Genomic DNA, 26,083 nt, shown 5'->3' on the forward strand with positions numbered 1-26,083 from the left:
TGAACATATAGTGTATTTTTTTAATACCCAAAAGCAAAATTTATTTGCAAGGCGCTAAAGAAAGCCTCCTGTCCCTTTTATGCCAGGAGCCCTCGGAAGAGAAGTGAAATTGTGTATTCACTGCTAAAAAAAGCCCTGGCTTATACAATTTTAACAATAGAAAAATGATCTTTGTGCTTCAGTGCGTGGATGCTTAGAGGAAAACAGGCAGTCTGTTCAGGTAGCTGGTGAATTACAAATGAGTGGTTCCTCTTTGTTTTGAGTGACAAGCAATTTAAATGCAGTCTTACGTGGAGGCCTGGAAATTGTTTTTTCCCCCAGAAGACAGAGAGAATGAGAGGAAAAGGAAAAAAGGAAAAGGGAAAAAAGCTTCCTTTTGGAACTGAGAGATTATATTAGTTGCCACCAAGCGGAGGTGAGAAGTTAGAACTTCATTTGATAATTATAAAGTCAGTGGTTTGTGATTGGACATAATTGATGATTACACTGTTGCTAATAGCAGGCTTGCCAGCCGCTGCTTGTGGGACATTTCATTTTTTGCACAGCTTCCAAGCCGTGAAAGCCAGCCTGGCACGGAACACCACTCGCGGTATCTCCGGGAGCCTGACATAAATGCATTTGGGGGCTTGTATTATGTTGGATCAAAAGTGTTCTTAATGCCGACATTTGAAAACGCTTTGCTCTGTGCCTTATTTTTACCCTGGGAATAATTACAAATATTAGAATAAAATTGCATGGCGTTCCTCTTGCTGCAGACCCACCCCTCAGTCAGAGCCTGGGTGGGTAGGTAGGCTTCCTAGGTCTTGCACTGGCCTCATTAAAATCCCAGTGGTGGTCCAGAGGGGTTCAGGGGATGTTCATGTGAGGGCAAGACAATATTTGTCTGTCTGTCTCTCTCTCTCTCTCTCTCTATCTGTCTGTGTGGGCCAGAATGACAAGACTCACACCTGTAATCCCAGCGCTTCAGGAGGTCAAGGCAAGAGGATTACTTAAGGCTAACAGTTCAAGACCAGTCTGGGCAACATAGCAAGACCCCACCTCTACAAAAAAAAAAGTGAAAATATTAGCCAAACATGGTGCCATATGCCTGCAGTCCCAACTACTTGTGAGGCTGAGGCAGGAAGATCACTTAAGCCCAGGCGTTTAAGGCCACAGTGAGCTATGATGGCACCGCACCACTGCACTCCAGCCTGGGTGACAGAGTGAGACCCCATCACTAAAAGATATATATATATTATATCTGCCTTGGTGAATTAGAATCTAGAATCAATGCACAAGTGAGTCTGAAGGAGCCTTTGGCCCATAGCCTGGCACCTTCACTTTACAGATGGGGAAACTGAGGCTCTAAAGGGAAAATGACTGCTCAAGGTGAATGGGGATGCAGGCCCCAGTAAAAACGGAACCCAGGTCTCCTCACCCCAAGGCTACCTTCTCCTCCTTCCTGCCCTGCCATTTGCTTCCCCAAGACAAGTGCTGGGACCTCTGGGGCAGATCCTGGGCCTCTGGCCCCTCCCTACGAGGGAGCTTGCGAGAGGTCTCCACGGAGCAGTCAGGACCTCAGCTGAGTTTGAACTACCAAGACGGCATCATTCTCCACTGTTCTCTGGAAAGCCTCGGGGTTTTATGTAAGTTTGGCAGTTTGGCAGGATTAGCTCAGGGAGGCTCTTAAGTTCCTTCCTTATATTATTTATGGTCTGTTCATTCAGTCAGTGTTGGTTTATTGCCCACTCTGTACCCAGCCCCGCCTGGGCTCTGAGGGAGAAAAATGTTAATGTCATAGCAGGAGCCATGGAAGATCATCCAGTAGGCCAGGCGCAGTGACTCAGGCCTGTGATCCCAGCACTTTGGGAGACTGAGGCAGAAGGATCACGTGAGCCCAGAAGTTGGAGACCAGTGTGGGCAACATAGTGAGACCCCCATCTCTAAATGAATGAATGATTATCCAATTGTTAAAGCCCCAAGCTGTGGAGTCATCCATGGCCCCTCTGTTGCTCTTATGCCTCCAAAATCCACTCTGTGTTCCCAAGGAGCAAATCCTGTGGCTCCACCTTCAGAATCCCAGAATCCTAGCACCACTGCCACCATCCTGCTCTGAGCCGCCTGAGTTGTTCTCCTGGAACTCGGCAGGAGCCACTTCGCTGGTCTCCCTGTTTCCACCCCAGCCCCTCAGTCCCATCTCTGCACAACAGCCAGATGGGTCCTGTTAAAACACGAGTCAGATCACATGAATCTGCTCTCCTCTGCGCAAAACCCTCCCGTGGCTCCTCAGACCCCTCGGAGAGAAAGGCTGGGTCCCCGCAGTGACCCCCAGGGCTATGCTCCTCCCTTCACCTCCCGACCCCCTTTCTTATTCCCCTCTGTCTACCACCTCCTGCCACACCAGCCTCTCTGCTGGCATTCAAACAAGCCAGACAGCCCCTGCCCCAGGGCCTTTGCACCTGCTGTTCCCACTGCCTGCAATACTCTTTCGCAAATCTCCGCATGATGCCTTCCCCTCCTGTGGCCCCACATGCCCTGCCCAGGACTCCTGTCACCTCCCTACTCCATTCTCCTCCCCTGCACTTGACGACTGTCCCACATTCTCTTTCATGATTTATTTCATTGCCCGCCTCTGCCTCTAAACATGTCAGCTCCGCAGAGGTAGGCGTTTGGGCCAGTCTTGCTTGGTGCTGAATGCCTGGTACCTAGAAGAGCCCCATCCCTAGGAGATGCGTGATAAGTATCTGTTAAGCAAATAAATGTATTAGGCATCTGTGATGGGTCACTGTCTTAATGCTTTGCATGTATGGTTTTATTTATTTTTATTTCATTTATAAAATATTGGTTTTTTTAGAAATGACCTTTTTTTTAGATGGAGTCTCTGTCACTCAAAAGTAGTTGTGGTTTTTGCCATTTTGGTTTTTTGTTTTGTTTTTGTTTAGTAGAGACGGAGTTTCACTATGTTGGCCTGGCTGGTCTCAAACTCCTGACCTCAGGTGATCCACTGGCCCCAGCCTCCCAAGATGCTGGGATTCCAGGTGTGAACCACCATGCCCAGCCATATTCAATTTTTTTAAATGCTAGCCTCTACTCTTGGGATGCCCACTAGCATTGAGGCAGTGAGGAAATGGATCAATGTCTGGATAGAACCTAGCATTCCTGCAGCCCTGATGTCAGCAGATGCTGATGGATGCGTGGGTGCCCTGTCTTCAGAGGTGGAGATGCTCAGAATCCAGACCAAGCACAAACACCTCCTTTCACTAAAACACAAACACAAATCAGGATGCCTGGTGCTTTTCCAGGCATCCCTAAGGATCACTATGTATTTGGGCACTGGGGGAGGGCTGGCTTGATTCCCTGGGCATGCACATAGTAGTTGCTCAGTGTGCACCACCTGCTGCTATTGCAGAGTTACTGTGCACCCCGTGCCCATCACCATTGCACGCTGAGGCATGGAGGGCAGAATCTGGAAGCTGGACCTGCACTTCTGAAGAGAGAGGGCCTCAGAGCTCAAGCTCTGAATCACTGACTTACACATGAGGGTTCAAAATGAATTAATGACTTACACCTGTGAGTTCAAAAATGAATTAGTGACACACCTGTGAATTCAAACTGAGTGACTTACACCTGAGGGCTCAAAATGAATTAATGACTGACACTTGAGGGTCCAAAAAAATGAATTAGTGACTTCTACCTGAAAGTGCAAAATGAATTAATGACTTACACCTGAGGGCTCAAAATGAATTAGTGACTTACCCCTAAGGGTTCAAAATGAATTAGTGACTTACACTTGGGAATTCAAAATGAGTTAGTGATTTACATCTGAGAAGGCAAAACAATGACAATGACAGATGGCCAAATGCATTAATTCTGTTCCAGTCAATCAGTCTTTTTTTTTTTTTTTTTTGAGACAGAGTCTTGTGCTGTCTCCCAGGCTGGAGTGCAGTGGCATGATCTTGGCTCACTGCAACCTCTGCCTCCCAGGTTCAAGAGATCCTAGTGCCTTAGCTTTGAGACAGAGTCTTGTGCTGTCTCCCAGGCTGGAGTGCAGTGGCATGATCTTGGCTCACTGCAACCTCTGCCTCCCAGGTTCAAGAGATCCTAGTGCCTTAGCTTAGCCTCCTGAGTAGCTTAGATTACAGGTGCCCTCCTAATATTTGTATTTTTAGTAGAGACGGGGTTTCACATGTTGACCAGGCTGGTCTTGAACTCCTGACCACAGATGATCCATCCACCTCAGTCTCCCAAAGTGCTGGCATGAGCAACCACACCCAACCTTAATCAGTCTTTACAACCAGCTGGTGCTGGCTCCTGAAACAGGCTAGGATGGGGCCTCTCTGGGACCCCTGGGTGACCCTCCGGAGGGCCAGAGAGGGTCTCCAATTTCTGCCCCATTTTGGCTGGAGCCTGAGAGCCCAGTTTGACAACAGTAGCTATCAAAAACAAACGTCAAACTTATTTCTTATTTAAGCTCTGATATTAAAATGTAATTTTCATTTGCTCAGCAGCATCACTGATGGATGGCAGAGAGCATGCTAGCACTCGCCCGGGAACGGGGGCCCCAGCAGACAGACCTGGAGGCAGGTGGGGTCAAGTCCTGCAGCTCCTCCTGGCCTCCTGTCCCCCACCCACCTGCCTGCCTGGCTCCTCCACTCTTTTGGTTATTCCAGCTCCTTCCACCAGCCCCCAACCAAAGAATCCATTCTGAATGGAGGCTGAGAAGCATGGCCTTTGCTGTCAGACTAAGCTGGATCTGAGTCTCAGCTCCCAAAGCCATGTGGTCATCACCCTCTGTGCCTCGACATCTTCTTCAGTTAAATAGGATAGTCACGCCCCCAGAGTGATGAGGGTTAAGCTAATGTGCATCCAGTACATAGCACAGTGCCTGGCACAGAGTCGGTGCTCAGTAGTCACTGTCATCAACAATAATAATGCACAAATCAGCCAATCAAAGTAGGCTTTACCCCCATTTTCTGGGTGGTAGGAGATCAGAAGGTTGCTGTAAAGAAAAGGGATCTCTCACAGAGACTCTCAGAGTGAGTGGGAACCCTCGGGATAGTCTAGCCAGACCTCCCCACGTGTGGGTCTCCCTGAGTACTTTCACAGCCTCGCAGATATAGGGGCATGTACTTGGGTGCCTCCCCTGATGGGGAGCCCAGTACCTCCCACCCAGACCCCAAAGCACCCTGAGTGGTCACCATGAGCCCCTCCCGCTCTGGTACATCTGAGCAAGTCTCGCCCCTGCTTCATGGCTTCCAGGGGTTCTCATCGCTCCTCTCCATGGCCCGGCCCCTACCCACCACGCCAAACCTGTCTCCCACCACGGCCCACCTCGCTCTCTGTGGCCCTCCTTTCCTCTCTGTGTCTCCCCCCACTCTTTCCCCTCTTTGCCTTTTGTGTGGCCCCCTGATCTGCATGCCCCAGAGTGACAACCAGCCTTCAGAGGCCATCAAGGGACACCCCTTCCCCTCCGAACCCAGCTGATTCCTTCACTCCCCGATCTCTGGGTTGCCTTTCCATTGCCCGAGTTCATTCTGAGACCCTCCAAGCACCCGCCTCCTCTCGCTTGTCCACCAGTCTTCAGCTGCTTCTGGAATTCCTGCCACATCAGACATCCACCCCGATCATCTCTCAGAATCACCCTCCCCTCCCCAAAGCCCAGGACCCAGTAGGTAGAGGGAGGCTGTTCTCAAAGTATGTTCCACGGAACGCAGGGAAGGAGTTGTGCAGTCTCGATGGCAGGTCCCCCTTTTCATGCCCACAGCACTTGGAGAAGCATAGCTTGCAGCTGCAAGTCTGGGCCCTGGAGTGAGAGGCACTTGAGCACCAGTACCACCTCTGCCACTAACTAGTTCTCTCATCTTGGCCAAGTGACTTAACATCCCTGCCCCTCAGTTTCTTTCTTCCTCTGTAGAACAGGGCCGATCACAATGCCTGCATCCTAAAGGTGTGCTTGGGGGAAGGCGGGGATTTCAAAGAAGACGCCTGGAGCACACAGTAAGGCTTAGAACTTGGCACAGAGCGGTTCTCAGTGGTTCCCAGATGTCACTGCGACCTCAGACAGCTTGGGGGAGCTCAACCTGGGGGAGGGGGCCCAAATTTTCTGTTTTTAACCACCTGGCTGAAAAGAGCTATGTGACTAGAGCAGGCTTGACTCGCCCCTGGCAGAAGCAGTTCTACACCTGCTGTGTTCATCCTCGGAGGACTAAACACATTGTCACCCCTCGTATCACAGCGGGCTGCATAAATGCCATGTGCTTCCGCAGATGCTGAGCTATTCCTGATGGTGACCTTCTTGAGGGTGTCTGTGGATGGTCTCCACCTCCTCCCTCTTCCCTCCTCCTCCCTCTCCTTCCTCCCCCTCCCACTTCTTCCTGTCCTTCCCTTCCCCTCCTCCTCCCTTTTCCTCTTCCTCCTCCCTCCTCCCCTTCCTCCTCCTCCCTCGTCTTCCTCCCTCCTCCTCCCTCTTCTTCCTCCTACTTCTTCCTCCTCCCTCTTCCTCCCCTTCCTCCTCCCTCTTCCTCCTCCCACTTATTCCTCCTCCTCTCTCTTCTTCCACCTCCCCCTTCCTCCTCCTCCTCCCTCTTACTCCTCCCACTTCTCCCTCCTCCTCCTTCTTCCTCCTCCCTCTTCTTCCTTCCTCCTCCTCCCTATTCTTCCTCTTCCTCCCTTTTCCTCCTCCTCCCTCTTCATCCTCTTCTTCCCTCTTCCTCTTCCCACTTCCTCCCTCCTCCTCCCTCTTTCTCCTTCCTCCTCCTCCCTCTTCCTTCCACTTCTTCTCCCCTCCCTCTTCTTCCTCCTCCCTCTTTCTCTTCCTCTTTCCTCTTCCTCCTGCTCCCCTTCCCTCTTCCTCCTCCTCCTCTTTCCTCTCCCTCCTCCTCTTTCCTCTCCCTTCTCCCTGCTGTTCCTCCTCCCTGCTCTTCCTCCTCCTCCCTCTTCCTCCCTCTTCCCCCTCCCTCTTCCTCCCTCTTCTTTCCTCTTCCTCCTCATTCTCCATCTTCCTCCTCCTCCTCTTCCTCCTCTTCTTTTCCTCCCTCTTTCTCCTTCTCCTCCTCCCTCTTCCTCCTCCTCTTCCTGTCTTTTCCTCCTCCTTTCCACATGGCCTTCAAGGGTCTTCCTGTCATAGGGCAAATCTGTCATTCTGGGCACTTTGCTGCTGCCCTTCTGTGTATTTGGGCAGAGCCATGAGACAGAAACACATAGTCTCTTGTTGAACATGGCCTTTTATACCAAACTCACTTGTTCCCAGCATGTGGGTGAAATGCACTGAGTTGCAACCCTTGGAAAAGATAGCCTATGTGATTAGAAGAAGAATTTTCTGATTTATCTGAAAGCTTTCATCAGCTTCCATGGGACTCTTCGCAGCATGTTAGCTCATCCTGCCCCAGCGGCTTCGTAGGCAGGTAGAAGTTATTCTTCCCGCTTGATAGATGGACAAACTGGGGCCAAGAGATGCTCATAGTGACATTAGGCCCAGTACCAGGTCAGGCTCTGATGCCATCAGGAATTTAGGGACTGGTGGCTCACACCTGTAATCCCAGTACCTTGGGAGGCCAAGGCGAGCAATCACCTGACGTCAGAAGTTTGCGACCAGCCTGGCCAACATGGTGAAACCCCGTCTCTACTAAAAGTATAAAAATTAACCAGGTGTGGCCGGGCGCGGTGGCTCACGCCTGTAATCCCAACACTTTGGGAGGCCGAGGCGGGCAGATCACGAGGTCAGGAGATCGAGACCATCCTGGCTAACACAGTGAAACCCCGCCTCTACTAAAAAATGCAAAAAATTAGCTGGGTGTGGTGGCGGGCACCTGTAGTCCCAGCTACTCAGGAGGCTGAGACAGGAGAATGGTGTGAACCCAGGAGGCGGAGCTTGCAGTAAGCCAAGATCACACCATTGGACTCCAGTCTGGGCGACAGAGCGAGACTCCATCTCAAAAAAAAAAAAAAAAATTAACCAGGGGTGGTAGTGCATGTCTGTAATTCCAGCTACTCGAGAGGCTGAGGCAGGAGAATCACTTGAACCTGGGAGGTGGAGGTTGCAGTGAGCTGAGATTGTGCCACTGCACTTCAACCTGGGCGACAGAGCAAGACTCCATCTCAAAAAAAAAAAAAAAAAAGGATTTTAGGGACCTGGCCTTCCACAGCCAGCCAGTCACTGCCCTGAAATGAGACTGAATGAGGCAGGAAATCCACACGGCTCCTGTCTTTGAAAGTCACATGGACTTTGGGAAGCCCTAAACATGAACTGATTCACACTGAGTACCGGTCCAGGATTTCTTTTGTTTGTAAAGATAGGGTCTCATTCTATTGCCCAGGCTGATGTGCAGTGGTGTGATCACAGCTCACTGCAGCCATGAACTCCTGGGCTCAAGCGATCCTCCTACTTCAGCCTCCTGAGTAGCTAGGACTACAGGGGTGCACCACCCACCACACAGGGTTCTTTTTCTTTTTTTGAAACAGGGTCTTTCTCTGTTGCCCAGGCTAGAGTGCAGTGGCACAATCATGGCTCATTGCAGCCTCAATCTCCCAGACTCAAACGATCCCCCCTCCTCAGCCTCCCAAGTAGCTGGGACCACAGGCGTACACCACCACATCCAGCTGTGTGTGTGTGTGTGTGTGTGTGTGTGTGTGTGTGTGTGTGTGTGTGTGTGTGTGTGTGGAGACAGGGTCTTGCTATGTTGCCAGGCATGTCTCAAACTCCTGGACTCAAGCAATCCTCCCACCTTGGCCTCCCAAGTGCTGAGATTATAGGTGTGAGCCACTGTACCTGGCCTCAGGATAATTTTTGATCTCTGCTTTTAAAAATATTGTCCAGCTGTTAGATGAACCCCTAAAGCAAGGATCAGCTAACTCTTTTCTGTAAGGGGCCAGATAGAAAATATTTTTAGCCTCGCAGACCACAAAGTCTTTTTCACAACTACATAACTCTGCCCTTGTAGCATGAAAGCAGCCATAGACATGTAAAAGAGTGACTGTGCCTTTATTCCAATAAAACTTTATTTACACAAACAGATGAAGGGCCAGATTCACACCAAGGACCAAAGATTGCCAACCATTGATCCATGAGATCAACAGTGTCCAGGAGGAAAAGAACACAAGCCACATTTGTAATTTAAAATGTTCTAGTAGTTACAATTTAAAAAGTAAGAAGTGTAGCTGGGCACAGTGGCTCACGCCTGTATTCCCATCACTTTGGGAGGCTGAGGCAGGCACATCACTTGAGGTCAGGAGTTCAAGACCAGCCTGACCAACATGTTGAAACCCCATCCCTACTAAAAATACAAAGATTAGCCAGGCATGGTGGTGCACATCTGTAATTGCAGCTGTTTTGCACTCCAGCCTGGGTGACAAGGTAAGACTCTGTCTCAACAAAAAAAAAAAAGAAAGAAAGAAAGAAGTGGGTAAATTTAATTTTAATAATGTATTTTATTTAGCCTGATATGTTCATAACATTAGCATTTCAAAATGTAATCAATATAAAAATTACTGGCTTTGGGAGGTCAAGGTGGGCGGATTGCCTGAGCTCAGGAGTTTGAGACTGACCTGGGCAATATGGTAAAACCCCGTCTCTACTAAAATACAAAAAAATTAGCCATGCATGGTGATGGGCACCTGTAATCCCAGCTACTCAGGAGGCTGAGGCGGGAGAATTGCTTGAACCTGGGAGGCAGAGATCACACCATTGTACTCCAGGCTAGGCAACACGGCGAGACTGTCCAAAAAAGCAAAAATTATTGGGGTATTTTATATTCCTTTTTCTTTCTAAGACTTAGAAATGCTATATTTTACACTTACAACCCATCTCGGTTTGGAATCGTTGCATTTCAAGTGCTGAGTAGCACATGGACCGGTAGCCGCCATACTGAACAGCCCCGCTCCAGTGGGGAAAACTAAGACCAAAACTCTTATCCTCCTTATAATGTTAGATTTAGGCTTCCCCACTGGAAGATAAATCATGCACCACTGCAAACTGGTAAGTGCCATGAAGGAAAAGTAGGGGGTGCTCTAGGCAGGGACAGGGGAACATTAAAGGAATCTTCCAGCATTCCTTGCTCAGTCTCTCATGGGAGGCCAGTGCCTTTCCTCAGACCCCAGCCACCACATACACTCAGCTCAGGCAACCGTAAAATGGAACACGGAGTCATTCTTCCAGCTGATCTTTGATAATTCTTCTTCTAAGACCCAAGAGATGCATTGCTTTTGTTTCTCATTGTTTTCTTGGGTGCCAGGTCACCAGCACCGCACTCTTACCCAGGGCAGCTGTCGTTGGCTTGTCGTTGGCTTATCGTGGGCAGCAGCATCCTCATGGGCTCTGAATGCCCGGCCCCGCTCACTGGGGTAGTTTTTCTATCCAGGATAAAAGGAAGGCAGCATTTGAATTCAGAATGGCAATTTGAATCCCCAGACCTGGTGTGAATCTTGGCCCTGCCATTTGCTAACCGGGTGACCTTGGGCAAGTGGCTTGACGTCCTTGAGCCTCCATTTTCTAATGTGTACGATGGGGCAGGTGGCAGCAGCTGTTCAGTGATTGATGTGTCCGTGGAGACAGACTGTCATGAATAGTAAAAGCTTCTGGCACACGGTAAACGTTCGGTGTCATTATTTTCTTATTAGCCCATCAGGGATGCCCCCCCGCCCCAAGATTCTGAATGAACTGCCCCCTCCTCAGGGCTCACAGGAGCCACCAGTGTTTGCACCTCCTCCTGTGTTATCTTCCTACTGGCCATAGCTGTGTCTCCCACTCAACCACATGTCCCCAGAGTAGAAACTGACTCTTGTCCATCTAAGCAAGGATAAAAATGTACCCACAGGGCCAGGCGCAGTGGTTCATGCCTGTAATCCCAGCACTGTGGGAGGCCGAGGTGGGCAGATCACTTGAGGTGAGGAGTTCGAGATCAGCCTGGCCAGCATGGTGAAACCCCATCTCTACTAAAAATATAAAAAATTAGCCTAGTATGGTGGCTGGCGCCCGTAATCTCAGCTACTCGGGAGGCTGAGGCAGGAGAATTGCTTGAACCCAGAAGGCAGAGGTTACAGTGAGCCGAGATCGCGCCACTGCACTGCAACCTGGGCAACAGAGCAAGACTCCGTCTCTAAATTAATTAATTAATTAATTAACTTTAAATTTAAAAAAGATCTACCTGCGGCTTGGTGATTTTCCGTTTGCCTAGCTTCTAGAACTTTTTTTCTGCCCTCCCGCAAGTGACTTCCCCTCCTCAGAGAGAGAATTCCTGGTGTTCTGATACCAAACTGGGTCAGCCTCCCCCCAACTTACACACTCCCAAGGCCACCCTGTGCTTCTCTGCCAAGCGTTTAGCACTTGTAATTAATGAGTCATCTGGGGAAGCTGACTTAATGCCAGTGTCCCCACCGGACTGTAAGTCCCATAAGGGTGGGGCCCAAGTCTGCCTTGTCCATGGCTGGGCTCTCAGCCTGCAGTGCTTGGCACATAGCAGGTACTCAGGAAACATTTGTTGAGGGAATGAGAGACTCATTCATGCTGGAAGGTGAGAGACCAGGGACTTTCTCAGAATAACAGTGAGAGAAATTACAGAGATTTTGTAATGGACCTTTTCTTTTTTTTTAAGACAGGGTCTCGCTCTATTGCCCTGGCTGAAGTGCAGTGGTGCAATCATAGCTCATGGCAGCCTCAAAATCCTGGCTTCAAACAATCCTCTTACCTCAGCCTCCTGAGTAGCTGGGACAACAGGCACGAGCCACCATGCTTGGCTAACTTTTTTATCTTTTGTAGAAACAGGGTCTCACTATGTTCCTCAGGCTGGTTTCGAACTTCTGAGCTCAAACAGTCCCCCCACCTCAGCCTCCCAAAGCACTGAGATTAAAGGCATGAGTCACCACTCCCAGCCTGAAACTAACCTTTTTAAATCACTTTAATCACCCATACATTTCCACCTCTTTTAAAGAGGGTAATGCTGTTACCCTCCAATATTTGTTGAAATTGTTTGATATCTTACGAGAGCTTTAACAGTTTCTCTGTAATTTTCAGTGGCAAGAAATATTCTCTAGACATGTCCCACTTTCCTCCTAAAACATGTATCACATTTGAACTTCCAATCTACCCTTTACTAATAAGAAGAATAACAGATGTTACCAACATACTGTGTGCTGGGCCCTGTGCTTAGCACTTAGGTGTGGCTCCATTTAATCCCAACAGGCCTAGGAAGTAGATCCTGTTATTTACCCTGCATTTTACAGATGAAGAAACTGAGGATCGGAGAGGGGCAGTGCAAGGTCACACAGCCTGCACACAGTGGAGCTGGGCTTTCAACCCAGATTTTCTAACTCCAGAGCCCACACTTTTAATCTTCATTTCTCCTTCTTGCCCCTCCCCCATCCCATGTTTGCACAGGTAGAAAATGACTAAGGCCAGGTGCAGTGGTGGTCTGTAATCCCGGCACTTTGGGAGGCCGAGGCAGGGGGATTGCAGGAGGTCGAGACCAGCCTGGGCAACATAGCAAGACCCCATCTCTTAAACAAAAAAGAAAAAAAATACATGGCCAGCCATGGTAGCTCATGCCTATAATCCCAGAACTTTGGGAGGCCAAGGTGGGCAGATAACCTGAGGTCAGGAGTTTGAGACCACCCTGGCCAACGTGGTCAAACCCTGTCTCTACCAAAAGTACAAAAAATTTAGCTGGGCATGGTGGTGGGCACCTGTAGTGGTAGCAGGCACCTGTAATCCCAGCTACTCAGGAGGCTGAGGCAGAAGAATTACTTGAACCCAGGAGGCCGAGGTTCAATGAGCTGAGATCACTGTATGGCACTCCAGCCTGGGCGACAGAGCAAGACTCTGTCTCAAAAAAAAAAAAAAAAAAAAAACAAAAAACCCTGCAGGTGTTTTCTTGTGGAAAAAAACAAATGATGATGAAATTTGCTTACAGACAAAGATGCCATGGTTACACGTGACTCTTTCTCTTGTTGTCTCCAAAGGTGGTGGCCCTTAGTAAGAGAAGTCAGGAGGCGGAGGCTGCCTTTCTGAGTGTTTACAAGCAATTAATTGAAGCACCAGGTAAGAAACGCTTGGGCTCCATAATTGGATAGTTAACGACAATAAATAGCCATTAGGACTGTGACACAGGGACTTTGAAGTGGGATGTGGGGACACACCTGGGTTCCTGGGTGAGGCCAGGCACTCTGTATAGGGCAGGGGGGCTGCGGCCAGTTTGGTGTGACATGTCCCCACAGGGCTCCCCCGATCTTCCCTCATCAGGTTGTCACATCAGCCAGGAGCCTGCTTTAGGGGTATCCTGGTGAGATATCCCACCTGGACCTCCTTGGGGAGCTGGAATCTTACCCACTAGAGCCCCCATCCCATTAGCACAGAAGACGGAGGGCTCCCAGTGCTCTCTGCCTGCAGGTGGCAATAGAGGCAAGACCTCCAGTGCCTCCCCCAGAATGGCACAGCCAACCCCAAAAATCTGTTGTTGAGTAAAAGCCAGCCCCAGAAGAGCACATCCTGTAAGATTCCACCTACAGAAAATCTAAAAACAGACAATTAATGTTACTCAGTGGCCAAAAGGGGGAAGCAATCCATATGGTCATCAACGGATGGATGCATAAACAAAATGTGGCCTAGACTTGCAAGGGAGTATTACTCAGCCATGAAAAGGAATGGAGGGCTGGGTGCAGGGGATCACACCTATAATCTCAGCACTTTAGGAGGCCGAGGTGGGCCGATCACCTGAGGTCAGGAGTTTGAGACCAGCCTGGCCAACCCAGCAGTTTTAGTAGAAATCCCATCTCTACTAAAAATACAAAAATTAGCCAGGTGTGGTAGTGGGGACCTGTAATCCCAGCTACTCGGGAGGCTGAGGTAGGAGAATTGCTTGAACCCAGAAGGTGGAGGTTGCAGTGAGCTGAGATCGTGCCTGCATTCCAGCCTGGATGACAGAGCAAGACCCTGTCCTCTGTCTCAAATAAAAAAGGAATGGAGCTGTGAAATGTGCTTCAATGAAGATGAACCTCGAAAACACAGTGCTGAGTGAAGGAAGCCAGAAAGCAAGGCCATGTAGTGTAGGATTCCATTTACATGAAACATCCAGAACAGGCAAGCCATAGATAGAGACAGAGTCGATTGGTGGTTGCCTGGGCTGGGGTGGGAGATTGGAGAGTGACTGCTTAATCAGCATGAGTTTCTTTTTGGGGGATAAAAATATTCTGGAACTAAGTGAACAAGTGGTTGTAGAACATCAAGAATGTACTAAATGCCATTGAATTGTTCACATTAAAATGATAAATTTTCTGTTGTATCAATTTCACCTTAATTGAAAAAAAAAAAGTCAACCTGTACTGTTGGAAATCAAGATAGTGGTTTCAAACACTTGAAGGGGGCAAGAGTTCCTGGGAGGGGCCTCTGGGTGCTGGGACTGTGGTTTCTCAGTCCTGGTTTGGGTTACAGTTTGAAAACATTTGGTTGTACACAAAGGATCTATACATATGCCAGACATCCATAAAAGCTTCCCCTATTTTATTTATTCTATTTTATTTTATTTTATTTTATTTTATTTTATTTTCGAGACAAGGTCTTGCTCTGTCGCCCAGGCTGGAGTGCAGTGGCGTGATCTCAGCTCACTGCAACCTCCGCCTCCTGGGTTCAAGCAATTCTCCTGCCTCAGCCTCCCGAGTAGCTGGGATTACAGGCACACACCACCATTCCCGGCTAACTTTCTGTATTTTTAGTAGAGACAGAGTTGCCCTATATTGGCCAGCCTGGTCTCAAACTCCTGGCCTCAAGTGATCCGCCCACCTCAGCCTCCCAAAGTGCTAGGATTACAGGTGTGAGCCACTGCGCCCAGCCAAAACTTCCCCTTATTTTAAATGGCCTATCTCCTGCTACCTTCTCATTTACTGACCCAGAAACAGGAGCCCAAAGAGTTGAAACGATCTGCTTACCAATGGCAGAACCCAGAGGAGGCCTTGCTGTGCTAACTCTCCCCACCCAGACCTCCCCTGGTCCTTTCCCCATCCTTCCACACAGTGGCAGGAATCAGCACTACTGGAGGTGTTTGAGGCTGGGGGCCTGTGAAGAGGAAAATGACATCCCACCCTCAGCTGTCCGACTGCAGAACCCAAGCCACAGAGAACACAGAGTCATTTAGATTGGATGTCAAGGTCATTTCTGGGATCTTTGTATTTGGGACGGGAAAGTCCGCTGTTTCTCTGTCTGGGGCAAATGTAGTGGGTTGGATAGTGTGGCCTCCAAAATTTATGTCTACATGGAACTTCAAAATATGACCTTATTTGAAAATAAGTCTTTGCAGGCCGGGCGCGGTGGCTCAAGCCTGTAATCCCAGCACTTTGGGAGGCCGAGACAGGCGGATCACGAGGTCAGGAGATCGAGACCATCCTGGCTAACCTGGTGAAACCCCGTCTCTACTAAAAAATACAAAAAAAACTAGCCGGGCGAGGTGGCGGGCGCCTGTAGTCCCAGCTACTCGGGAGGCTGAGGCAGGAGAATGGCGTGAACCCGGGAGGCAGAGCTTGCAGTGAGCCGAGATCCAGCCACTGCACTCCAGCCCGGGCGACGGAGCGAGACTCGTCTCAAAAAAAAAAAGAAAATAAAAAAAGAAAATAAGTCTTTGCAGATGTAATTAGCTAAGGATCTCAAGATGAGATCATCCTGGCTTTAGGGTGAGCCCTAAATCCAATGACTGGTGTCGTAAGAAGTATGAGGCCAGGCACAGTGGCTCAAGCCTATAATCCCAGCACTTTGGGAGACAGAGGCAGAAGGATCACTTGAGGTCAGAAGTTCAAGACAAGCCTGGCCAACATGGGGAAATCCCATCTCTACTAAAAATACAAAAATTAGCCAGGCGTAGTAGCATGCAAGCCTGTAATCCCACTCAAGAGGCTGAGGCAGGAGAATCACTTGAACCCAGGAGGCAGAGGTTGCAATGAGCCGAGATCACACCACTGCACTCCAGCCTGGGTGACAGAGCAAGACCCTGTCTCAAAAAAAAAAAAAAAAAAAAGAAAGGAAAGAAAGAAAGAAAAAAGTAGAGGCGAGGGCACAGAGATAGCCACTGAGGAAAGCCGTGTGAAAACAGAGGCAGGGGTGGGAGTGATGTAGCTACAAGGCAAGGAGTACCAAAGATTGCCAGCAACCACGAGAAACTGGAAGAGACAAGAAGGATCCTCCCCTAGAACCTTCAGAAGGAAGGAGTACAGCCCTGCCAGTGTCTTGATTTTGGAGTTCTGGTCCCCAGAACTACAAGAGAATAAGTGTCTGTTGTTTTCAGCCCCCACTGGTGGTGCTTTTTTACTGCATCCCTGGGGCACTGATGAAGCTTGCCCTCCGACAGTGTGTGGGCTGGATGAAGAGGGAGGTCTTCTGGCCTGTTGCTACTCAGTGTGGTCTGTGGACCAGAAACATCAGCCTCACCTGCAAGCTGGTTAGAAATGCAGAGTCTCAGCCGGGTGTGATGGCTCATGCCCGTAATGCCAGTACTTTGGGAGGCCAAGATGGGGGGATCATTTGAAGCCAGGAGTTTGAGACCAGCCTAGGCAACATGGAGAAACCCTGTCTCTACAAAAAATACAAAAAGTATCCATGCGTGGTGGCAGGCGCCTGTGGTCCCAGCTACTTGGGAAGCTGTGGTGGGAGAATTGCTTGAACCCAGAAGGTGGAGGTTGCAGTGAGCTGAGATTGTGCCACTGCACTCCAGCCTGGGTGACCCAGCAAGACTCTGTCAAAAAAAAAAAAGAAAGGGAGGGAGGGAGGGAAGGAAGGAAGGAAGGAAGGAAGGAAGGAAGGAAGGAAGGAAGGAAGGAAGGAAGGAAATAAATCAATACAGAGTCTCAGGCCCCATCCCTGGCCCACGGAATCAGCTTCTGCATTTTATCAAGCTCCCCTGGTGATCTTGGAGCACCGGAAAGTTTGAGAAGCACAGGCCTGATGTAGAAGTTGCCTTTGTTCTGTGCTCTGTATTTCACACGTCCCGTGGGAGCAGGTCTAAGCAACTCGCTTCTCTGTGGCACAGAGAGGTTGAGCCCAATGCCCAAGGTCTCACAGGCAGGGAGAGACGTGACTCAGGTCTCATCATGTATTACAAATTTCTCCAGACTGTGCTCCATGTGGCTGCATGTGGAAGGCTGAGTTAGTTTCCTACGGCTGTTGTAATAAATTACCATAGATGCCTTAAAACAACAGAGATTCATTCTGTCCCTGTTCTGATTCATTCTGTCCCTGTTCTGAAGGCCACAGGCCCAAGATCAAGGTGTCAACAGGGCTATACTTTCTCTGAAGGCTCAGGAGGATGCTTCCTGGCTTCTTCCAGCTTCTGGTGGCTCCAGCTGTCCCTTGGCTTCTGGCTACATCACTCCAATCTCTCCTCTGTATCTTGGTCTCAGTCTCCCTCTCCTTTCTCTCTCTCTCCTTTTAAAAAAATATATATGAGGTCTTTGCTCTGTGGCCCAGGCTGGAGTGCAGTGGTGCACTCATAGCTCACTGCAACCTCAGACTTCTGAACTCAAACAATCTTCCTGCCTCAGCCTCCCAAGCCCAGCTAATTTTTTAAATTTATTTTTTATAGTCCCAAAGTCTCACCATGTTACCCAGACTGGTCTCAAACTCCTGGCCTCAAGTGATCCTCCCGCCTCTGCCTCCCAAGTAGCTGGGATTACAGGTGTGAGCCACTGTGCCCAACCTCCTTTCTCTTATAATGACACTTGTCATTATCATCTGGATAATCCAGATTGATTTCATCTCAAGATCCTTAATTACATCTGCAAAGACACTTTGGTTCTTTTTTTTTTTAAGAGACAGGGTCTCGCTCTGTTTCCCAGGTTGGAGTACAGTGGTGCAATCTTGGCTCACTGCAGCCTCGACCTCCTGAGCTCAAGTGATCCTCCCACCTCAGCCTCCCGAGTGGCTGGGTCTGCAGGTGCAGCCACCATGCCCAGCTCAAAGACACTTTGAATAAAGTCACATTCACAGGTTCCGGGCATTAGGACGCAGAGGTATCCTTCTGGGGTGAATGCTCAGCCAGTACACACGCGCCTGCTGCCTGGTCCCATGCTCCACCCCATCCCGCGCTCACAGGAACAGTTCGGCCACATGGGTTTTCCCAGTGATGAGAGTGGAAGGAATGGCAAGAGCTGATGGCACAGCTGCAGGCTGTGGTCCCTGCAAGGACATGGTGCTATGGCACGAGGCCAAGACAGCCCATGTGTCTGCAGCTGGGGTCATTATCACCCTCATTGCCGGCCATGCCATACTCATGGCTAAGAGGCCCAGTGGCACCATTCCTTGCCACCTTTTTGCTTAAAATGTCTCCACTCTCATCAGTGATATCTATAAAAAGACACCCTCTTATTTCCCACCCTTTTTGATCCTTTGGATCCCACCGTGTCAGTGATAAATGACACTGGAGGATGACCCTGTACAGACCAGAGATGCCTCCCTGGGTCCCCAGGCAGCGCTCTCCCACGGGACCCCGTAGTACCTCAATTGTAACACGAGGGGGCAGCACTGAGATAGATATTCGTGTGCTTTCAGACTCAAAGACCCAGATTCAAATCCTGTTTGTGTCACTTACTCACTGCGTGACTGTAGAGGAATTCATGCACCTTCCTGAGCTGCAGTCTCCTCTTCTGTAAATTGAGAATAATATTAGAACCTACCTCATGCTGTTATTTGGAGGCAACAAGGTTCACAGTACATAGCAAGTGCTTACTAAGCGTTAACTACTCTCCTTTTCATGTATGTGTCCAGCTTTCCTAGCAGATATGAAATGCACCAGACCGCGGACTGAATCATACTAAATTTGTATACTCAGAACCTGGTACACAGTAGGCACCTAATAATTGTTGAATATTAGAAATAAGACTCAGCAGCAAAAACAGAAGGAAAGGTTACTGGAGCAAAGAGATATGTCATCAATGAGACCGCCCCCTGCTTCCATGCTCATCTTGTGTTTGTTTATTCAGATAGCATTTATTGGGTGCCTACTCTGTGCCCGGCACTTGCTGGACACTGTGGGGTCACTAGGCACAGCTGTGAGCCCACAAACACAGACATGGGACCAGCCCTCAGAAGCTTACCTTTGAGTGGCAGAAGTGACCAAATCATCGGTCACATAGCCTGTCATCACAATCACAGGGGGACACCAGCATGTCTAGTGCTTGGGGGTATGGACAGGCAGGAAGACAAAGGGAAACAGAAGGGTCTTACAGGCCCCCACTTGGAAACGAGCCCTCATTTGGGGGGTGTTCTTATGGGACCCTCATCTTTCTGGAGAGAAGACCATTAAAACAATCACAGGCCAGGGGCCACTCAAGGTCCCAAGATTGCTATGGAACCTTCTGGAAGGTCCATGTGCCCTCTCTCCTCTCTCCCCAAAGCCTGGGGGCAGGGAGGTCATTCCAAGCCCGGTGCTGACTCCACGAGTCTGGTTTCCCAACTCTCCTCCCCAGAAATGCAGGAGCGGGAGAGCTGTCCCCAGCTGTCACCGAGTTAGAGAACGAGGAGCCTTAACTGATGGAGACGTACCATATGAACAGCCCCTTTAGGGCCTCTAATTCATTTTTGAGACATTTAAGAATAACAAAATGTTTTAATGATTTCTTAGGGGAATTAGGAAGACATATTTTTGTTCTCATTAAATTTTATCCTCAGACACAAGAACCAAATGTCAAATGTGTGTTGGGCGCTTCCAGCTTCCCCGCTCACTGCCGGCCCCCCAGCTCCAACCCCCTCTGTAAAAATAACACTCCTGGAAAATTCTCCGGGACGCACACGCTCCTGTTTTTATATTTCTTGACAGGCAAATTATTTGTCGAAATACTCCTCCCCGCCACCCGAAGCCACACAAGTCCTGATTCAACATTTTTGTTTTGAGTGACTGCTGCCAACACAGATCTTTGGCAGAGAATACGACAGAGCCTGATGGCTCAGCAAGTATTTTGATAAGTGTGCAGCCTGGATGTCTGTAATTACGAAAGAAAACCGTAAATCTTTTGGATATTGTTCACACAGATGTGGCGTGAAGTGAGAAAAAAAAAGCAGTAAAACGTGTTAAAAGCATAATTAATGTCATTGTTGTGGGTGATGATGTGATTTAAACCTCTCTGACTTCTGTATTGGTGATGGCTGATTCCTTTATCGCACTCGTAGAGCCGCTAGGTACGGACCCAAGCTTCAGAAGGCTAACTTGTTAACTGAGTGATTAGTTAAAAGGAAAAAAAAAAAAAAAAAAAACAAGGAACGAGGAAATGAGAGGGCAGGCAGATGAGCATTGCTGAGGAGATAAGAGACAGGTGAGTGCCCCAAAATGTTGTTTTCTACTGTGCTTTGGTTTTTACAAATCTGATGCAGATTTGCAATTCCTGGCAGACACTTCTCACCCTGCTCCTTCTCTTGGGGGGTGAGGCTGGTCAGGAAGGTGCTCAGCACTCAGGCTATAGAGGCTGACACACCTGGGTGGAACTCTCAGCTTGGTGTTTTGTGCTGTGTGACCTTGGCCAGGGCTTTAACCTCTCTGAGCTCTGGTTTCTGTGTCTTTAGAAGACGGATAGTAATAGAATCTACTCAGGGGTGGACGTGAGGATTCGCTACGCTGTACATGAAAGCATTCCGCAGGGTTCAGTAATCAGCAGCCCATTGACATCAGGGTATAAGAGTTACAGGAGTGACAAGCGTCTGCTATTGATTCTGCGAGGTTCGGTCTGTTGTCAGAGACTTTGGGTAAAAAGTGGTGCAGGCAACAGGGTTCCTGAGCCTTTAGAATAGGAAAATGCTCTACAGCGTTTAGAGTTTTTAAATTTGTCTCCTCGATTATAAAAGTAGCATATGCATGCTGTCAACTTCAGAAAATAGAGAGAAACAGAAAGAGGGAAAACGACCAGCTAGAAAAGCATTTTGTTGTGTTTCTTTTCCGTGATTTTTCCCTGTGTACTTTTTCAAAACAGTTGCTGATTCTACATGTACCGTTTTTCATTGTTTCCTTTATCTGGCATGAAGCACTCATCTTTTCCCTGTGTGATTACAGATCCCAAGTAACTTTGATTCATTGTACAAACCTAACAATCTCTTGTATATCTGTATTGTAATTTACCTAACCCCTCTCCAATACTGGACAGTTAGGGGGCTTGGGAATGCATGCCCTATTGGTACTGTGCTGTACCAAGAAGAAAACTTGGGAAGGAAAAATAAATTGTAGCCTTGTATTGACCACAAACCCCAGAATCAGTGACCAGAATAAGAATGTTTTTCTCCTTGCTGATTTTATATTGCAGTCCTTTATTTACTAGTTCACTAAATATATTTGCATATGTTATAAAACATTCATATTTATACTTTTAGAAATCTCTGATTTATATCTCCTTAGCCCAGATAGTAGATTTTTTCTACCAGAGAGTAGATTATTTTCTTATTGATTTATAGACACTCTTTGTATATGAGGGATATTAACCTTTGTCCAGGTATACATGTTTCATATCTTCTCCCCTGGTTTGCCTTTTGTTTCTCAACTTAGTGTATAGTCTCTTGTCTATTGTATGTAGCAGGCATTCAAAAAAATACTTGCAGAAAACAAGAAATCTTAGCAAACCTTTGCTTTGTAGCTTCTGAGTATAAGGTCCTGTTTTAAAAATCTTTCTCACCTCAAGGGTATGAGGGGTTTTTTTTTGTACTTTTGTGATCTTAATTTTTAAACATTTACATTTGAACCAGTTGAAATATAATAGATACTGATAGAAGTAGCAGGGGAGATGAAGCATCTAGCTTTGTTTTTGTCCCAAATAACTCATTTCAGTGCCATCTAGTGGATCAGCCACCTACACAACTACAGGAAATAGAGATTTTCTACGATTAGAAATTGTTGTCTGTGCTAGCCTTCCCTCCTTCCCTCCTCCTCTCCCTCCTCCATGGCCACACCTCTGCTCAGTTAGTCCCATAATGGTCAGTGGAACATTGAAGGTTAACATAAAATAGTATTTCACCCGTTAAAAAAGGAAAAGCTTAACAATGCAGATTTTCCTGAAGATGACAGTTAACTTTATTATTATTATTATTATTATTATTTCTGAGATGTAGTCTCACTCTGTCACCCAGGCTGGAGTGCAGTGGCACAATCTCAGCTTACTGCAACCTCTCTCTCCAGGGTTCAAGCAATCCTCGTGCCTCAGCCTCCCAAGTAGCTGGGATTACAGGCACATGCCACTACACCCAGCTAATTTTGTTATTTTTAGTAGAGACAAGGTTTCACCATATTGGTCAGGCTGGTCTCGAACTCCCAACCTCAGGTGATCTACCTGCCTCAACCTCCCAAAGTGGTGAGATTACAGCTGTGAGCCACCACATCCAGGTGACAGTTAACTTTAGAAGGCAGTGTCCCACCATTTCCTGCCACACTTCTGCCCACATCGTTTCCTCTGCCAGGAACGCCCTTTCCCCATGACCCCCTCACTACACTTTGCTCCTCCCAGCAGCTCAGGGTTGAAAAGTGGACTGAATGAAAGCATCCAGCTGGGTGCTGCTGCCTGAGAGGTGTTCAGTAAAGGCCAGTCCCTTTCAGAAGGGAGGACAGGCATTTGAGCCGTGGCGTTTCATTAGCTCATGCTCTGAGCGCTTGCTATGTGCCTAGCCCTGTAGGAACTCAAGCTCAAGTCCAGGCCTGCCCTTGGGGACTCTCGGGTTCAGCAGGGACAAGATGACCCAAAGACAGACAACCAGAATACACAACAGAGAACAGGCCTCAAGGAAGGATGGCTGGGGGAGGCCTCCGAGAGGGAGGCCTTTGGACCTGGTTTTAAAGGTTGAAGTGCCACCAAGTGGAGATCATTTCTGGGGTACTTTCTATGTGTCAGGCAGTGTGTTCAGCCCTTACAGATACAAATGCACTGATTCCACACACATATACCCTGGGAGGTGGGCTCCATCATCCTTCCTCACTGGGAAGCTGAAGAAGTACAGGCTCAGAGAATTCGAGCCACTTGCCCAAGGTCACACAGCAGAGAAGTGATGGAGCCTGAATCTAGACCTGCTCCCCGACCCAGTTCCTACCCACTGCCCCAGTTGCAGGATGAATTTAGTAATCCAAGGAGCTTAAACAAAACCATTGGAGATTTGAGCTCTAAAAGAGTGAAAAACAGTTAAAGGGTCTTTGCTGCCAGTAGATTGAAAAGTTCCAGACTGGAAGGATGAGGCCGTTGCTGAAATGCAGATGTGTTGCTCGAGGAAGAACAAGTGGAACTTTCATTCGGGGGAGACAGTCACACACTCCCAACCTGGTGGGTGGAGGAAGAAGGAGCAAGACTCCAGGTTGAAGGACCTCCCTGCAGAACCAGGCCAATCCTGTGCTGCCTGCCATTTTGCTTCCCACATCACACTTCACTTCTCCGAGTCTCAGTTTCCCCAATGTAAAATGTGGATAATGACCTCCCCTCATTATAGGGGCCATTGGATGGGTTCAGTGAGCAACAGAGAACACTAAACATGGTGCCCAGCCTGTCATTGCCCCATGCAATTTATTCAGTAAATATTGAGTGCCTACTGTTTGCCAGGCACTCTGTCAACAATGGGGGCATGATGCTGAGCAAAACAGACACTACCCCTGCCCTCCTGGAACTTTCTGTACAGCTCAGTATATAAGAACTTGATTTTGTTGTTGTTGTTGTTGTTTTGGGGGGTTTCTTTGTTGGGGTTTGTTTGTTTGTTTGTTTTTAGTAGAGCCAGGATTTCACTATGGGCCAGGCTGGTCTTGAACTGCTGACCTCAGATGATCTACCCGCCTCGGCCTCCCAAAGTGCTGAGATTACAGGCGTGAGCTACCACTCCTGGCCAAGAACTTTATTTGTTTTTTTTTTTTTTTTTGAGACGGAGTCTCGCTCTGTCGCCCAGGCTGGAGTGCAGTGGCTGGATCTCAGCTCACTGCAGGCTCCGCCTCCCGGGTTTACGCCATTCTCCCGCCTCAGCCTCCGGAGTAGCTGGGACTACAGGCGCCCACCACCTCGCCCGGCTAGATTTTTGTATTTTTAGTAGAGACGGGGTTTCACCGTGTTAGCCAGGATGGTCTTGATCTCCTGACCTCGTGATCCGCCCGTCTCGGCCTCCCAAAGTGCTGGGATTACAGGCTTGAGCCACCGCGCCCGGCCAAGAACTTTATTTGTATTGTAAGACCTGTGGGTTTGAGTCCTGGCTGTGCTATTCCCTGGCTGGGTGGCCTTGAGTAACTGGCTCAACCAACCTCTCTGAGCAGCTATTTCCTCCTTTGGAAAGCAAACTTACCTCCCAGTGCCACTGGGAGGGCTGAGGAAGGTGAGGAGTGTAAAGTCCTTAGCTGGGTGTCTGGCACATAGTAAATGCTCAGTAAACAGTGACTGTTGCTAGTGGTGGTGGTGGTATTAATTATTACCATCAGCACACAGTGCTGAGAAAGAAAACCCTCATTCCCAGCCCTCTGTCCCTGCCCAAGCCAGGAGGAAGCCCCCGCCGGCCCCACCACCAACTGCCCCAAGAAAGGAGTGGGTAGACACATGGCTCACAGCTGCATATAAGGACTTGGCACCCCATCTGCTATTGAAAAGTTTAGATTAAAGGATCAAAGTTAGTCTTGCTGCCACCATCAATAGCCTGAGCCTCCCACCCCCGCAGGCGCCCGGAGCCCGGGCCCAGATGGGAGAAGGCTTCTGTCTCGAAGATATTTTGGAGGGGTGCGCGCATACTTCTGCATAAATGTGTTTCTAAACAGCCTCTCGGACAGCCTTTCCGGCTCTGTGTTTCCTAAAAAAGCTCCAAATGCCACTTTCCTTCAGATGGACATAGTGGGAGGATAGAGACAGCTTTTCCTAGATTCCCCAACCCCCTCCATGATTTAAAAAAAAAAAAAAAAAAAAAAACCAACAGCATCAGCTAGTGGTGAAAGATGGAACAGGTTATGTTGTACCCACCAGTGCCTTTAGAAAGTGTGGTGTAGTCTTCAGATAGTATCAGTCCTTTGACTGTGTTCTCTATGGGTTTGGATCCCATGTAACCAAATGAATTAGTCATTTTACTAAGCAGTTTGTGCCCCAGAGCAGGTTGGTGTGTTTCGGGCAAAGGGGGGTACACTTCCCCACAGTGTCCCCCATCCCTGCATGCCCATCAGGACCTGCCACCTCTGATGGCTCATAGTGGATCCAAGTCTGCCAGTCATCAGCTCATCAGAAATACATTTAAACACTTTAGATTTGGGGTTTGCACATCCAGGTTGGCTCTAAGGCTGTTTGATCGTTGTGGCCACCGCCCTGGTCTGTCTGTTGACCATCTGCGTGTTGCGGGAGTGAGTGGGGAAATAAAGTCCCACTCACACCCCTGCGTGGTGCTGGCAGCTCCGGGCAGCCGCATGTGTCGGCTGGAAGGTTTCCGTGAGAAGTGCTGAGCCTAACAGAAACCTGCGTCGCTGGCTCCAGGCGAGGAGTTGCACGGATGCCCTGTCACTTCTCCTGACACTGGGATACCAGGCTTGCCAGACGCTGGAGTAGGGGCATGATTTTAGAGGTCGGGGGCTTGGTGGCACCTAGTATTTCCCCAGGTGCAGAGTCCACATGATATTAGAGACAGCCTGGGTGTGCCCGGACCCAAGACTGAAACTTTGAACACATTGCAGGCCATGCAGGTGCCATCTTTCTGCTCCCTTCTGAGTAAAGTCTCAGCCAGGTGCTGGAGCATCTTCAACACCTCCACGCCACCTGCAGCTCTCCCCTTTGAACCTCAGGAGAGGCGGCCCAGGCTCAAGGTCTTGGGCAGGCCACAGGGTCTAATGAAAATTCAGATTCAGTAACACCCATTTTCTGTTGTTTTTTTTTTCCTTGCCTTTATTTTTATGGTTGAAGCACCTTCTACTTATGATACAAGATCCCGATTTTCTATTTATGAAAGTGAGACAAAACATTCCTTTAAAATATATGTATTTTTAAAAAATGAGTCAGCCAGGCACAGTAGCTCATGCCTATAATCAAAGCACTTTGGGAGGCTGAGGTGGGAGGATCGCTTGAGCCCAGGAGATCGAGACCAGCCTGGGCAACATAACAAGACTCCGTCTCTATAAAAAATTTCAAAACTAGCTGGGCATGGTGACATGTGCCTGTAGTCCTAGCTACTGGG

The 26,083-nt window shown here is 48.7% G+C and overlaps 1 protein-coding gene across 1 annotated transcript in view; it reads left to right on the plus strand.

Annotated features, from left to right (window-relative positions):
- CUX2 (cut-like homeobox 2) overlaps positions 1 to 26,083 on the plus strand; it is a 266,995-nt gene that overhangs the window by 167,373 nt on the left and 73,539 nt on the right. The window contains exon 8 of the mRNA XM_011937105.1: positions 12,931 to 13,009. Coding sequence (XP_011792495.1) covers positions 12,931 to 13,009 — 79 coding nt within the window. The remainder of the gene's footprint in view (positions 1 to 12,930; positions 13,010 to 26,083) is intronic.

The sequence above is a fragment of the Colobus angolensis genome, unplaced genomic scaffold (assembly GCF_000951035.1).
Source record: "Colobus angolensis palliatus isolate OR3802 unplaced genomic scaffold, Cang.pa_1.0 Scaffold10, whole genome shotgun sequence".
Lineage (NCBI taxonomy): Eukaryota > Metazoa > Chordata > Mammalia > Primates > Cercopithecidae > Colobus > Colobus angolensis.